The 17,039-nt window shown below is 35.0% G+C and overlaps 2 protein-coding genes across 5 annotated transcripts; one reads left to right on the forward strand and one right to left on the reverse strand.

Annotated features, from left to right (window-relative positions):
• Window positions 1-795: 795 nt before the first annotated feature.
• LOC107760206 (acylamino-acid-releasing enzyme) lies at window positions 796-9,241 on the reverse strand. Of its 4 annotated transcripts, none has more exons than XM_016578218.2 (18): window positions 8,971-9,241; window positions 7,377-7,552; window positions 6,878-7,181; window positions 6,577-6,798; window positions 6,161-6,370; window positions 5,934-6,008; window positions 5,582-5,720; window positions 5,253-5,404; window positions 5,072-5,154; window positions 4,841-4,962; window positions 4,649-4,727; window positions 3,704-3,881; window positions 3,193-3,253; window positions 2,960-3,082; window positions 2,691-2,888; window positions 2,395-2,463; window positions 1,430-1,506; window positions 796-1,327 (listed from the first exon to the last, which is right to left on the reverse strand). In XM_016578218.2, the coding sequence occupies exons 2-18, from the start codon at window positions 7,525-7,527 to the stop codon at window positions 1,264-1,266; spliced, it is 2,307 nt and encodes a 768-aa protein (XP_016433704.1). In that variant the 5' UTR covers window positions 7,528-7,552; window positions 8,971-9,241; the 3' UTR covers window positions 796-1,263. The 4 variants fall into 4 exon arrangements, with proteins under 4 accessions (XP_016433704.1, XP_075113060.1, XP_016433705.1 ...); XM_075256959.1 differs by lacking the exon at window positions 8,971-9,241 and adding an exon at window positions 7,962-8,138; XM_016578219.2 differs by having other exon boundaries at window positions 943-1,238; window positions 8,971-9,239.
• A 2,432-nt stretch (window positions 9,242-11,673) lies between these two features.
• On the forward strand, window positions 11,674-14,438 carry LOC107760205 (NAD(P)H-quinone oxidoreductase subunit N, chloroplastic). Its single transcript, XM_016578216.2, has 5 exons — window positions 11,674-11,938; window positions 12,960-13,315; window positions 13,408-13,524; window positions 13,617-13,702; window positions 14,137-14,438. The coding sequence occupies exons 1-5, from the start codon at window positions 11,812-11,814 to the stop codon at window positions 14,189-14,191; spliced, it is 741 nt and encodes a 246-aa protein (XP_016433702.1). The 5' UTR covers window positions 11,674-11,811; the 3' UTR covers window positions 14,192-14,438.
• Window positions 14,439-17,039: the final 2,601 nt, after the last annotated feature.

A 17,039-nucleotide genomic window follows, 5' to 3' on the forward strand; every position in this document is an offset into this window, starting at 1 on the left:
TTTCTTTATTCATTTCTTCTCATGGTGTCTCATCATTCTCATTGAGTCATTGTGTCATAACTTAGTATAGGTTTTTAACTCAATTTTGGAAATATTCCTTACATCTTGGAAAGTTCTTTTTTATTTAAGATGCATTTGATGTTTTAAGATAAAAATAATTGAACGGGTTCAAGTCGTGAAATCTGTCACTACTGCTTGCATCAAGGTAGGTTATCTACATAACACCTCCTTGAGGTACGACCCTTTCCTCGACCCCGTGTGAACATGGATATTTTGTGCACAGTGTTGCCCTTTTAGTCTCTATTCAATAAGTTATGCATCAAGATATTATCTTGACTCATTTGTATAAAGTAACCCTTCTCTCATTTACATAACACTAAATATGTTTTTATTAAACTACTTCCTCTATCCTAATCTCTTTGATACCCAAAATCATGAATTTTCAAGGTAAATCAGATTAGATTAATTTATTAGAGAGAAGGAAAAAACAAATACTATTTCTAAGAAAATCAAAATTCTTTATACTTAATTTATCATGACTCATGAATCTTTTTTGCGGCTAGAACTTAAATGTCAGTATTTTGCTTCAACTGAGATTTAGGGCAAACAAGAAACATGTACAACTCTTTTGTGAGCAAAACTAGCAAGAAAGAAAAAACTATACAGCTGAATCAAATAGTATGACACTTTTCATTTTTCACTTGATAAGACTAAAAACAAAACCATATTAAGTTAAAAATGCCTTGTATTATGTTGTTAAAAAGTTGTGAAATCATATATTTTTTTAAATAGAAATTGGAGATAATATCATCAAATATTAGTATTTATGAAATCTTACCACTCCTGTCTATATATGTGCAGTACAGTTGGAAATTTATACAATCTGTTTTTGCGTATAAGAAATACTACAACGTAAGAAACTTTTAACAAATGTTGCTCCCATAAATGAAGAAAACGTCCTTTTGACGATTTATTGAACTGTACAACGAAAGCAACTGTCATTTTGAGTTTGACAATGAGTGCTGAATGGCCAGTCACTGCAGAGGTCAAATATATATGACAATTTTCCCTAGGTAAAACATGTTATTAGAGTGTTCATATCTTCAACTCAGATGCGAGCTTGAACGTCAACGAGAGGAGTATAATCGTCGTTCTTATTGAGGGGCAGTTCTGAAATTTGACCTGCAAATCACTTCATCTTCTTCTTGCAAGTGAGAGTGGAGGAATGTATGAAATCTCTGCCAAGATATGAAGAATATATGTCTATTTGCAATGCTTCTTAAACCACACTCCAATATTAAGAAAGCTTTCAAAATCAGACTGTGGTCTGCAAAGACAGAAACAGGTTCCGTTTCCAGTCGGAAGTGAAAACAAACATGAAACTCAGCATTACCACGGATGCATATAAATTGGTTCAGGACTATCCTACCTATCAATTGCGTGATTGTCCTCACGAAATACCAGCACTTTGACCTCAGTTCCTTTCTCCTTCAATGCACGTGCATACTGCGTGCAACGAAAGGAAAAGCATTTACTTTCTGAAATTATACATCTTATAACATGGACTAACCACAATTCACTTATTCATGTTTCTAAATTGATATTCGGAGCAGAAGTTATTACATAGTTAATTGATTGAGACTGACTTGTTCAAGAAAAGTCCTTTTTAAAAAAGATTAGTGATAAATACAAAAAGAATAGCATCACTTGTCTTAAAGTAGAGCCAGCCAGGGGATGTTCTTCTAAATGATACAACATAAAAGGCAGCCCGGTGTACTAAACTCCCGCTATGCGTGGGGTCCAGGGAAGAGCCGGACCATAAGGGTCTATTGTACGCAGCCTTACTTTGCATTTCTGCAAGAGGCTGTTTCCACGGCTCGAACTCATGACCTCTTGGTCACATGGCAACAACTTTACCAGTTACGTCAAGGCTCCCCTTCTTCTAAATGATATAATCATACTAGGAATTGGTTCATGGTGAAAAATGAAAAATATATCATCCTTGTGGGAATCAATGTTACATGGACTCAACTATCTGGTATGGGTCTGTGTAAGTATCTAATATGGTGTGTTCAGGTTTTCGCTAATTTTTTGTGTATCTTCAAGAATCTGCATAAAACCCACACTCATGACACACCCGTTCAATGCAGGTACATTAAAGCAAATGAATGATCCTTGCAATGTACAACAACAAACCCAGTATAATCCAACAGGTAGGGTCTGGGGAGGGTAGTGTGCACGCAGACCTTACCCCTACCTAGTGAAGGTAGAGAGGTTGTTTCTAATAGACCCTCGACTATACATGATAATATAAACCAGTCAATATCATGTTGAGAATGAAATGTAAACATGTATTAATAAAAGAAGTACGAAGAAGATGATATTAAATCTTACTTGCAATCCTGTACATATTGGTACACGGAGGTCCTTGGCACCTAACAGGAAGAGTATAGGAGTTTTGACCTGCAACATTAGAATAACAAAGATGTAAGGAATGATTTCAGAAATATAGGATCCAGAAAATTGCATCCCTAGGTACATGATTTACTTCTTCTACAACTATTACCAGTTATCCCTGAAATCTTGAAAACATAATATTTCAAGTTTTACTCTATAATGGGAAACACGGTTGTGTAAAATGGAAAGCTTTTCAAAATCAACATTTTGTTGGTTACAGGCTTACAGCAGACCTTGGAGATGTGTGATATCGGTGATTTGCTGTGAAAGACAGCAAGGTGTTCAGATGAAGGAGCTTCAGTATACATCGATTTTCCCTGTTTTCCAAATGTCTCCGCATAGCACCAATCAGGGATATCAGCTGTACCAACCATCAACGGGAGGCTGCAAACGGGATTCCTTGTAGCTGCTGCAGCAAATTTATCTGGCGCCTGAATAAACAGTAGCAAATGAATAGATTGTAGAACCCATAGTTAAGCCAATATTTGTAGAACTAGTGGACCTGGCCGATCAAGTGCGTTGTCAAGAATCCACCATGGGAACCACCAAGCACAGCTATTTTAGCTGGATCTGCGAGTCCCATATTAACGACATGATCTATAGCAGCTAGCACATCATTAACATCCTGCACACATTTATATATCAAAAGTTAAAAACAAGGAAGAAAATTTTCCAGCTCCAAATCCGTAATAAGCTAGAAACTGTATGCAAAAGATAAGGATCGCAGAAGAGTACTTGTGATCCAATTTTCCCTGGAAGAGATTGCAGTGCTTCTTCACCAAATCCCAAGGAGCCTCTAAGATAAGGTAATAAAAAGGAAGGAAACTTAATCAAGGTGATAACTGTTGCTTAGTCTAACACAAAGTACATCAATTAAATGTTTCTAGAACAGTAGCAAATCCATATATGCACTTTGTCTGGCTTGGATTGCCTCAAACGAGAGAGTAGCAATTACTTTAGTATTTGTCTGGTCAGGATTGCCTACAAGGAAAAGGTCTCATTCTCGAAAGTCGAACCAAATAGGAATAGGTATTACAAGTTGATAATTAGATTGAACAGCAATTTCCCTCGATATCTTGAGGAAATTCTGAAACCTTAGGAGTTTTTATTTTTTATGAGCTTTGCTTTTCAATTTATGGGGTTGAACATTCATCAAGCTATTTCATATGCATTACTACTAGTATTTCATCATACTCAAATAAATTTCAGCATCCTTCAGAAGCCAAGAGGCATGAAAGATTCTCACCTATAATTAACAATCAACAAGCTATAACCAATTGAGGAAAGGAAAGCTAAGGACTTGGAGAAGCTTGACAATGAAATGAAGTGGGGACCCCCATGAAGGACAACGATTAGCGGATCGCACAGATTATGGCTCTTAGACTTGGAGGATACGAAGATAGCCTCATATGGGTTGCCGGCACCTGAAAAGAATTAAACTCGGTCGTGATTACAGTTACAGAAAATTATTATAGATCACTAATCTGGAAATTGACTTGGCAAATCGCACAAAAGCTCATAAGCATGCAGAGTTTCATATGATAAACCTCCCGCGCAAGCTCCAAAGGAATTACTAACCCTCATCAAACATTTGCAATGAGTGACCAAGAAAACTAGACAGAACCATCAACAGTTCATTCGCTCATCCTAACACATAGTTAAATAACACTACAACAACAACAACAACAACAACAACCCAGTATAATCCCACTTAGTGGGGTCTGGGGAGGGTAGTGTGTACGCAGACCTTACCCCTACCCTGGGGTAGAGAGGCTGTAGTGTGTACGCAGACCTTACCCCTACCCTGGGGTAGAGAGGCTGTTTCCAAATAGACCCTCGGCATCCTTCCCTCCAGGAACTTCCCACCTTGCTCTTGGGGAGACTCGAACTCACAACCTCTTGGTTGGAAGTGGAGGTTGCTTAACATAGTTAAATAACACTATTGATTAATATTCAATATTGCTGTAAAAACATTCTTTCTTTGTAGTTCTCTGACACTAATGTGTCAGTTAATCAAGATGTATATGCTATATGTCAGTTAAAAGTGTAGGATAGTACAATGTCTTTTCATCTGGACATAAGTGCATAAGGTTAAAGCAAGAAGTTGATAAAAGGATCTCTCCTCAAAACTTAAAACACCCATGTGCACATCTATAAGCAAGTCTTTATTCGGATCATGACGAATTAGTACCTTTTGTAAGGTTCCCGGAGTCATCTCTGACTGGAATTTTAATAATACTAAATTGGCGGGATGACAGCAGAGAAATAACCTGTGAGCATCATAGATGGATATGGATATCAGAAATGTTATTCTCACAAGTAAACACCGAGCAGAACAATCAGCATGATACATTAGTTAATGAACAAACAAAAGAAAGAGAACCTTTTCAGAGCATCTATATATGGGACTTGAAATATCTAGCCAACTCCATGAGGCCTCCGCAGATGATTTTACGACAAGGCTACCGTACTTGATTTCAGGAACATCAGTGGGACTGCTACAGACTTTGAAACAGATAAATATCAGCTTTATTCAAATTGGATTGATCAGAATAAACAAGTATATGAATAATACAAAGATAAACACTTTGTGCAAAATAGATGCGAGTCTTACCAGCAACTATGTTATTGCCATCTAGTGCAAGCACGCTCCAAGAAAAGTTCGAATTTTCTGGGCTAATGCTTGACACCTTTCCACTATTGATTAACAGGCAATCATTAGTGCAGAGAAAATTCAAAGAAATCCATGACACCATAATGTTAGTGAAAAATAGAGTCACATTAGCCATAGTTACCTCAACACATTCACTGAAAGTATAACTTCAGTGCTTCCCCAGACAGAAGATAAAATCATGGTATATCCATCAGAAAGCCAAGGTTTAGTTAGAAGATTAAAACAGTAAAGGCCAGGGAAACAGCCGTCTTCAGGGCACATCACAACAGGAACCTGCAGTAGTCACATAAGAACGAAAAATGAACAATAGTAACAATGAACTAACTAGCATATGGGAGATTTTTTCAATATTAATAAGAGTATCAACTTTATAATGAAAGTAATAATGAACGATTACTGACCAGCCTCAAAGTACTGATACAAGTTAACAAAACAGAGACAGTAGCATACCACATCAACAATATCAGCATCTGGACTTGGCTTTACATCTAGCGACCAAGCAATTCTATGAAGTGATTGAGTTGCAGAATGTACCCAAGAGTCTACGGAGCTTTTTGCAGACAGAAACACAAGGGCCTTTCCATCTGGGCTGGAAAATTCATAGCTAGTTTAACTTTTTCAAAAACTTAAGTTTAGAAATTATCCAAGATAATGACAGATCCTTTATGAAGCTATTGTTGACTCCCAATAATAATCAAATAAAAGCGATATGCGACTAAGTAGCAACATGCATTCACTAACTTCAGAATTACTTATTCATCTACATGTCTCGTCTTTCTAGAATCTGTATAAGCAGACATACCTGAAACGAGGAAAGAATGCACTACTTATTCTTTGTGTCAGCTTAACAGGAAATGCTTCTTCACTTGCATTAGTTCTGAAATTGTTAAATGCCATCAAAACATGTAGGAGAATACATGAAAAATAAGGAAATTCTCCCTAGCTCGGTCGACTGTGCACTATATTCACACAGGAGCAGTTGCAGCTGATCCAAAACATATTTATCTTAGAAGCTAGCCAGTTACATACCCAGATTTGTGATCTTCTGATTTTGAAAATGGAGATCTAACCGCGTACAAGGCACACGGCCTATTATAGCAATACTTAATGCCCAACTTTCTAGTATCTGATGGCCACCCAACAAAAACCAGATATTGTTGCAAGCCTCCAGAAGCTGGAGCCCACACAACTTGTCCAACACTAAGCTTCCTTGTTCCTTCAACAGGATGTACTTCTCCACTGCACAAATTTATATTTGTCCAAAGAAATCAAATATTTACCCTTTACACTGATATAAGCATTTATTTTGGTAATGATGACGATATGAGTTGAGCTTAATGAAAGGAATGAGGATTCATATCGCCGACTCCAACTTATTTGGGACTGAAGTATAGTTGTTGTTGTTGGTGTAGACTGATATAAGCAGACAATATAAGTTATCATACCTGTTAACATCGATAACGAAAATAGCAGGTTCTCTTTTTCCAGGGTAAGTTTCCCCCCAATCCTCTTCCCAATCACCTTGACCTTTCCAGCTACCACATTCCTTATCTGTAGAATTCCCTTTCTTGTACCCTAAATGAGTAAACACTGACTTAGAGGGAGCCGGCTCCTCAGCAACGTATGCAATAAAGTTCTCATCATCATTCCAAGAAATTCCCTCAAACCTGCATTGTCAAATTCTAACTAACACCATATGATGGTGAAGTGAAAAATCAGAGTCCTTTAGTAGGTAAGATATTTTACCATCCATCCGAATACACCGAGCCATGGGCAGAGAGCGGGACATGGAACTCCTTCTCGACTCGAGATGGACCCCAAATCTCGAATTTGGTTGGAGAATCATTTTCAGGATTTCTAACAACAAGAAGCTTTGAACCTGAAGGTGATGGAACCATTATCGACCCACTAGACGTCTCAATAGGGAAGGCATCCCATTGAAAGCTTACATCATTTGTACTTCCCTTCGAAATATGACTAGATAATATGTATTTCCTGTTTTTGTTGGCAAGGAGATTTGGCTGGCTAACTGAGAACATACACTGGGAACCTTTTTGTGCAGCAAAAAACAAAAGAGGGTCATTTAGCAGCTTTGAAGAACAACAATTCTTCTCTCTTAAAAGTCGAAAAACAATAATTCACGAATAGATATTCTTTATCCTCAGATTCTATATTGTCATTTTTATCATCAAAGTTTTTTAAAGATATAAAAAGGAGAATGATAGAAAAGAAAAAGAATTCATACCACTGGTAGATGTGAAAGTCCATGCCTTGTCAATGGTAGGGATGCTAGCAAAATCTTGGAGCAAAGTAGACTGAGAAGCGTATTCTTCTTCAGTAGTTTCATCCAAACCCAGGGGGAATCTTTTGAGAGGGCTGGAATCAGCATTTTCCATTGCCGAGCAAGAGGACAAACGTCGTCTAGAAATTGGTATACAACAAAGGACCAATCAATGTAGAAAAACTGATAGCATCAAGTCATTTTTTAGCTTACAATCATGAAAAAAAGAGAGAAACACCACAATGTATAGGCATGCAATCAACGCGGCGATCAATAATTGAAACAATAATGGAAAAAATTCCTGATAAGGCGCGTTTCCCCCTTTAATGGACCTCACACGGTAATCCAAATTAGTCGAGGCCCCAAAGGGGGTATTGGAAACCGTGGGAAACAAAAAAAAACGCAAAAACGATACTTGAAACAAAGAAACTGTACTTAATTTTCCTGATTACAGCACCTTATCATGACCCCCAATATACAATAGGAGCTCATGACAACCCAAAAACACTCTTCTTAATTAATTCATAATAGTATGTTATTAAGACTCACTTGTCTTCCGGGGCTTGGGCTCCTTTAGCCATCTCTTCCTGTCTATTCAAGCCTTGCATCAGTCTGAAATCTATTGGTAATTGATATTTAGGAAGAAGCCCCATTAAAGCCTACGTCTAATTCAAAGTAAAGGCTGAACCCGGGCCAATGGCAGTTCAACTGTTCTTTCTAGCAGGTGCAATAGCGCACTAGGATTTCCAAATCTTAAGAACTGGAACTCCTCGGCTTGAGCCGAGTGGGGTGGGGTTTGATCTTTTGCTGCTCCCATTGACCACAGAGGCATGCGAGAGAAAGCGCTGAACAATGATTCAATGATTGAAGAGGCTTTGACAAGACCTCGGCATTCTCGAACCATTTAAACATGTTTCTTGATCAAGTATCAAGTATAAATCAACCAAATGGGATACATTAGGGGTGGCAAATGGGTGGGGTCAAGCAGATATGAGCGGGTTGAATATGGATAATGCAAAAATGGATAAAATATCCGTTCCGCCCATATTTAATACAGATAGAAAATAGGTTAATCGGTGTATAATATGGATACACATATTATCCATGGCTTCTTAAATGTGATTACTTTTGGGGAGAATTTCTAGTGTCCCAAATATGAGGAACACCCAATTTGAGTCTTTCCAGATGTAAAAGTTAAACTCATTGGTTATCCATTAAGTATCCATTTTTTTTAAGTAGATACTATTGATATTATCTATATTTGACTAAGTTTTAAAAAGTTCATTATACGACCTATTTTTTAGTGTATAATATGAATGTAAAATTATTTTTTAATCCATTTTACCACCACTAGATACGATGAAGAAACTCTCAATACACTAAGCAAACACAATCTAAAGAGAGACAAATACAGGTAATTGAGCAAACAGTAAACTTGCAGACTTAATCAACATCATTAATACACTAAGCAAATGCAATCTACTGTCTAATATAACAATATATATATATGCATAAGGTAACATATTGAGAATAACAGAGATAAAGAGAGAGGATTTACAAGAAGGGGTCTGAAGTGTAGCTGCTTGAAAAAGACAATTTGGGAGAGAGATGAACAGAGCAATGAGAACTGTCAACTGAGTAGGAAATAAATACTCGGAATTAGTTGAGGAGCGGCCAAGCTGCAGGGAAACCACAGTTATAATAAAAGGGAGGCAGAGTAACAGTGTTAGCAGCTCCAGTGGGGTGAATCTTGGTGCTGTAAAGTGAGGAATACCAAGATTCTTTCTTTTCCAATCTGAATAATTTGCCAATTATTTGCTTTGTTAATTGTTAAAGATAAGGGGAGGATAATATATATATTCCCATGGACGAAGATTCTATATATTTTTTGTTTTTGGACTAGAAATGTTAATACAGTAATAATAAATGGTAAAATTGCTATTCCAAATATGAAGTGATAAGATGATAAATGCCATGTAAATAGTATTACTATTACATTAGTACTACTAAAGATATAAAAATATAAGCAACTAAAGAAAGTTGAATATAATATTAGGAGGATAAAATTGAGTATGGACAACGGCTCCTTTGTCACAATTCGAAATCTTACCAATACTTATGATGGCGCCCAATCTGCTTGCTAGGCAAGCCAACACTCAACTAAACTAATATAATTCAATTATTAATCCATTAATTGATCATGATATAAGTGACAATGCAGGGAGAAATTCAAAAATATCCAGATTTACAATTGGTCGTTCAAAAATAGCCCAATTTCAAAAGTAATTGAAATTTAGCCAATTTCATGTAAAGATAAATTTGAGCGAAAACAATGTTCAAAACCCGGAAAATACGCCAGTATATTATGCTGGAGTTCCAGCATAAATATACTTGAACTCCAGCATATTATACTAGAGTTCCAAGATAAGTATGCTGGAACTCCAGCATAATATGATGGAGTTCCAACATAAGTACACTAGAACTCCAGCATAATATACTGGAGTTCCAGCAAGTATACCGGTCCAGCATAATATAATGGAGTTTGGAGCACCGGTGCCCCAGTCTCCAGTATATTATACTGGAGCCAGCAAAGTATACCGGTCCAGCATAATATGTTGGAGTTCATACACAGGTACACCGAACTCCAGTATATTATGCTGGACCGGTCTCTGTTGCAGCAAAATAGTGGCTATTTTTCATTGACTTAGTAAATGCTGGCTATTTTTAAATGATCAGTCCGAAAACTGGCTATACCGTGCTATTTTTACGACAATGCAAAATAAATCTCAAACCAAAATCAATAATACAAAAATTAAAGACAGACCTAAACACGCTCTCTTTTCTTAATAAAAGCTTGAAAATCATTTTGTCCTTATATCGTCCTTATATTTCACTTGTAACTGAAAAGAATAATGAATCATTGACAGTAATATGACATTTTATTTTAATAATATAAGAGGTTAATGTTGGTAACTGTGTTATATCTTTAATTAAGTACAAATGCAGGGGCGGCTCAATGATATTTGTGGCCTAAAGCCGAATTTCATTGAGGGGCCCTAAAATTTTTGTTGCAGAAGAAAACTCATAATTTTATTTGAAATTTATTTTTCTAGCTTTTTGAGATGCAATATTATTAATAATTTGTTTATAATCGGTTTCTTCTAATAATTCCTTTTCAATTGATAATATAGCTAATCCATTTAATCTCTCTTGAGACATTATTGATCTTAAGTAAGATTTTATTAGTTTTAATTTTGAAAAGTTTCTTTCCGCTGAGGCAATTTCCTTAGCAGAAATCATGGTAGTTGCAAATCCTTCTTCTCTATATTTTTTGAAAAAAGAAATCAAACCCCTAAGTTAATCTATGGCAACATCAATATGCATATCTTTTGATTGTAAATGTTTGCTAACTGAATTAACTGCAAATAGTATATCATACCAAATAGTCATACCCAGTAAAAATTCAAAATTTTCAAGCTCACAGGTTGCTAAACAACTAGCTTCACTTTTAGTTTTTGGATCCTAACTAGCTTCTACTAATTTCAATAAAGCATTTCTTATTTGTGGAGTTTGAAATCGTATTGCTTTAACACTTTCAATGCGACTTTCCCAACGCGTTTGTGATAATGGTTTAAGAGTTAGGCTGGATACATTATCTTCCAAAATTTTCCATCGCAAAAATATATTCCTTTCCCAATTGTTCTCCAACGGCCTCTTTTCCTTGGAACTTGCATTTTTTTCTTTTCAAATACTTAATATTGTTAAAAAAAAGGGACAAAATACATTAAATGTAGAAAATTTTGGGGCCCCTACAAATAAGGGGCCCTAAGCAAGTGTTTTACTTGCTTGGCCCTTAGGCCGGCCCTGTACAAATGACAACCATATTTCAATCTCAAACAAGTTGGAGTTAGCTATTTGAATTATTACCGTCTATACTGCTTCAAAAATTATGTAAATTTAAATTATGTTATATCTTGAATCGAGTCATAAAATAAAATTGTTCAGTATAATTTGTTCAAATTAATATTTGATCACTTATCGTAATGGTCATATCAAGTCAAGTTTATACACATAAATGGAAGAATTTTTTTTTCTTTCAGTATTTTCCATCCCTCTCAAACTTTCTCATCCATTTATCGAGTAGATATATACTCATAAAACAGAAGGATGGGGAGTAAATTTTTTATTTTTTTTTAGAAAAAAAATTCATTTCCCTGGAAATTTATCATCTATATATATTGAGTGGTAAGGAAGAAAGTAGACATCTTAGTCAAGACAAGAGTATTGGAAGGCTGCTTCTCATAGCTAAAAAGATAGTAGTCTTGTACTCTTGTTTCCAGTTTTATGGTCCATTTTCTCACTAGTGGCTATTGTAGCTACTGCCACTAATTCCACAACAATGGCAACTGCTGCCTCAACTCTCTCCTATGCCTTCAGCAGCAGGTTCTTGATCAAGAATAATGGCTCTTTTCGCCACCGTCCAAATGTCACATTATCCACTGAGGAGCAACCATGTTCCTCTTCAGGTCATTCCCCTGAACCCCATCTTCAATTGCTCTATATACACTTCTGTTACAGTATATACATTGTTCTATTATGCTCGAGGTCGGAGACGAAGCTATATGTGGCTAAGGATGGTCAACTGAACATCCTTAGCTGAAAAATTATACTGTGCATAGAGTAAAGTATTAGTACTTGTTAGTAATCAGAAAATAGACTTCGAACACCTTTGTATAGCATACTGGCAAAACGTATTCAAAGTTTGAACACCCTTGTTGAATTTTTTGGTTTCGCCACTAGATTGGGTCTACCAGAAATAGCTTTTCTACCTCACACGAGGTAGGAGTAAGGTATGTGTATACCCCACCCTTCCAAGACCCCACTTATGGATTATATGGGATACGTTGTGGTTGTTGTTTGTTCGTGGTTGTAGATATAATAAGCCTAATAATGTAAATTTCGACGTCTATTTATTGCTTTCATCAGCATTATTGTATTCTATTGTCCTGTCTCAATCAAATGTACTAGTTGATCATTTCGGCGGGCACAATGGTAAGATGATAGGCACACAGTCAAGTGTCAACCCACAGACCACAGTTACAATGGGGTACTAGTACAGTAGCTTCTTTTTTTTTTCCTGATAATCAAGAAATTCTGAGGGCCAGTGGCTTATGGTTCAAAATTCAGTAGAGAATGGGTACCCTTTTCCACTTAAATACAAGGCTTTTTGTGTGCAACAAGGTTCGAACTATTGACGTGCGCCTATATTATGTGCTGCATTTTCACCACTAAACCTACTGATGCCTTTGCTTCAATTGTGGTTCAGTCTTTTTAACTCTTAAATTGACAACGACTCAATTCCAAAAAAATTATGTAGGCAGGGAACAAGAGATGGTTGTAAATATACATGTCAATCATTTATTTATGACAAAGAAACCAAAGCCTTATTTTTTACAAAGTCATAAGTAAATATGGTGGTTTTCATTATGGTGCCTTTGTTCTTCCCCCCTTGTACTATGAAAATTTGAACTAAAATGGCAATTGCAGCCTGCTATCAAGGGGCAATACTGTCTTACGGTCTGCAGAAGCAACGAGTACAGTTAAATAGCACGTCGAAGACTATGACAATGAGAAGACTTGGAAGACAAAAGAAAGCAGTAGTTAGATGTAACATTGAACTTGAGGACTTCATAGGTGGAGATCTCATTAAGTTGGATTTAGGTCAATGGTTATCTGATGTTGAAGAACACAAAGCCTTAGCAATTTATTCTCCACACGAAGGTGGTTATGAAGGGCGCTACCTTACACGTCTTAAATACCAAGGATATCATTTCTTGGATCTTTCTGCTCGTGGCCTCGGTGATCCTGAAACCACTCTTACTAAGTTTCACCCTGTCTGCCCTGTAAGTTAAAGCAATTCGCGCGCAATATGCTTATTCTTAAATACAAGCTTGCGGTATATGATTGACTCGCACTTGCAATTATGATGTTGCAGGCGCATGTTGGGAAGCAACCAATAGCTAGATGGTATTTTCCTCCAGAAGTTGATTATAGGCTTTCTCTACTTCCTCCAAATGCCAAAGGACTAGTGGTTTGGATAATCGAAGCCAAGGTTAAATTTACATCTTAAAATGTGCATAGTCTGATTAGTTTGTTAGCTGTATTTTGGCTAGATCTGTTAACTTCTTGACTTAAACTAATCAGGTATTATCAAAGGCAGAGCTGCAGTTTCTTGCTTTACTTCCTTCGCTTCGTCCTAAAGTAAAGGTCATCGCAGAGTGTGGTAACTGGTAAGGCTTCCCTTTTCATCTACTTCGTCGTTGAAACAACATTTTATGCAAAAGCTACATGGATTTACTTCGCTTTAGGCTCCTATGGTCAATGCAGAATACTTTTGTTATCATTCTTAGGCTGTAGATTCAAGAGTCAGGACAAGAATTTTAACAAAGAATGTTCATGTTTATTTTTGTATGTATAGGAGCTCTTTTATATTTTGATTCACCGCATGACAATTCTAGTTTTCTTGTTTTCGTTATTGCTTGTTACTACTGCTCTATTTTCATCTTTCCTCGTGCCGAGGGTTTACTGAAAACAACCTCTCTACATTCATTGTAGGGATAAGGTTTGCGTACTTACCACCTTCCCTAGACCCCACTTGTGGGATTATACTGACTTTGTTGTTGTTGTTTGTTGTACATGACAATTCTATTTATGGCATGTACAGGAGAAAGTTCATGTGGAAGCCACTCAAGGAAATTGCAGGCTTATCTCAATCATAGGAATAATAAGTCCACCATACTGGAACTTGACTATGCTTTTTTTGGGCCGAGGGTCTCTCGAAAACAGTTTTTCTACCTTCACAGGATAAGGGTAAGGTTTGTGTACATACTACCCTCCCCAGATTCCACTTTGTGGGATTCCCTGGGATCGTTGTTGTTGTTGTATATTGGAACTTAAAGCTATAACATAGACATTTGCTTAAGGTGTTGCAAATGTATACATCAATGCATATGAAATTAGCAAAAATTTCAGATGTTGTCTTTTATATAATCATGCATTATCCCTCCCATTTTCCTCCTGATTAATTAACTACATCACTGTGTCATGGCATCCTTGCATCATCCCATAGTCAACTTTCCAATGTGCTAAGTCCTACGACACAGGAGCGGGATTCTCTAAAAAGCCAAGGTCATGGGTGGCTACATATATGTTTGAAAGAGTTAATCAATAACCAATGATAGCGCCGCTCAATTCCAAACTAGCTGAGGTTGACCATTTGAATCATCTGTATCTGCTCCGACGCGTTGTTCAGTCCCATTTATTTTAATACTAAATAGTTTGTCTCTTAAGAGAATAAGAGTTCTCTAAAATTAGAGATCCAATTCAGGTAAAATGCATTGTGCAAGTAACAAATTTAAAGGGGCAAAACACTCTTCCAACATCAAAATGAAAATAAGGGACCTTTAGTGAACCTTATTACTAATGAAAAAAGAAAAGGTTAAATACATATACGACCGTTCAAACTTGCCAAGATTTTTCATTTAGACACATGAACTAAAGGTGGCAGCTATTTAACACTTGAGCTCGAGTCAAACTATGTCTAATTCATGGTTCAATTTGCACAGTAACAAACATAAAATCATTCTTGATATGTCTTGTGAACAGTTTTTGGTCCATTATTAGCTGATGGAGGTTTAAAACATGTGCACTTATGTGTAGTCAAGGAACATATTGGAACCCCTTCATACAAACGCCCCATTGCTTCCTTGTCCTAACACCATTGACATTGTTGAATAAGTTAATGAAAAGAAAAAATCATCAAGAAGCTAAAAATAATTGGTGAGTGTATAATCTATGTATAATTCATGTATAATATATGTATAATCAGGGTATAATCTATATATACCGGCTAAGAAAAGTAAATAGTGAATCTGAAACGTATTTGTGTGAAGATCCCCTCCTTTTCACACATTGCTAAACTTTACTCGAACACAAGTTTTTAGGTAAAAATATGTTAATTACCAAGTTCTTTTACCATGTATTTGTGCAATATTAAGCATTAATATTAAAAAAAACTGTATTCATAGAAGAAAAGATAACTATATCTATGTATTTATCATAACAATTTGGCTTGTAGATTGAAATTGCTTACCTAACAAAAAAGCAAAAAGGAGACCAAGAAAATCTTTAGAAATGTTGCCTTCTCCATTCTCGTCCAAGTTTTTGTGGTAGCACTATTGTAACTATATGACTATTATTATTAACTAGTATCAGTACCCGTGCGATGCGCGGACAAATCATTTCAAATTGCGATGTAGGTTATTTGAATCATGTACAAATAATCTTAAAATATAAACCTCTCAGATAAAAATTATATAACATGAGAATTTAATTATGAAATATGATATGAAATTATTGTTCAAATCTCGTAGTAAACAACCAATCTTTTTAATATATATTTGTAGCAACCTAACCCCTTGATTTTGGTACTTGTATTTCGTTCCGCTGTCGATATTAAAGAATACTAAACATGCCATATTGTGATATATCTTGTTCGAGCACATTAGATAATATTATCTTAACAAAATTCTTATCATCACTTTATTTTTATCTGGAAGTCAAATATATCTTATTCATCACATCACTTTTACATAAATCTTTTTTTTGTTCTTTTCTTATAGTTATTGTATTATTTAATATTTAATCATAATATTTTAATTATTTAAATTTATCAATAATATTTTAAATATAATTTAATTATTTTATTTTATATATTTTTAAATTAATTTAAAGTATAAGTATCCTCACACAACCTCTATTTTTTTTATGTACATTTTCTTCCCTACTACAAATGTTAATTAGTTTTTATATTAATGTTTTACCTAGAGCCAAAATAATGTCATATTTTGTTTTAAATTGTAACTTTTAATTAGTCTAAAATATTAATACATAAGTTATTTGATTATCATGTTCCAAATGTATTGAGTTCTTCTTATAATTAATTTTGTATTAGATGCAGTTAAATTTTCTTTCTTTTTTAGCTATAAGATACAATTTAATTTTTAATTTTCATTAGTAAGATTACCAATATTAGAAATTTATTTTGTATTTTTAAAATTTTATTTAATCATAGAAAAAAATTTCTTAATTGTTTGAACACATTACTTCTAAATATTGTAGTAATATTTTTACTGTCATTTTAGTTCTTTACGTAATATTTTTTTAAAAAAATAATCTTATCTCAAATTCAAATAATTCTTATCATTCTATTTTCTAAAATGGACTGCATTTTTAAAAAATTATGCTATGCATTCAAACTCAAACTAAATGCACTCGATTCAGATATTAATCGATAAAAAATATTTTCTTAATTGTTTGAACATATTATATCTAAATGTTGTAATAATATTTTCACTGTCATTTTATTTCTTTACATAAATTTTCTTTCTTTTTTAGTTTAAGATACAAATTTAATTTTTGTAAAATTACCTATATTAGAAATTTATTTTGTAATTTAAAATTTTGATTTTTTATTATTGTTTTATTTTTCATAAGTAAGATTCAATTTCGTGGTATTATCCATAATTTGAGCATTTACATCATAGTTTTTAAGAACTTTCTAATCTC

The sequence above is a fragment of the Nicotiana tabacum genome, chromosome 7 (assembly GCF_000715075.1).
Source record: "Nicotiana tabacum cultivar K326 chromosome 7, ASM71507v2, whole genome shotgun sequence".
In the NCBI taxonomy this organism is placed as follows: domain Eukaryota; kingdom Viridiplantae; phylum Streptophyta; class Magnoliopsida; order Solanales; family Solanaceae; genus Nicotiana; species Nicotiana tabacum.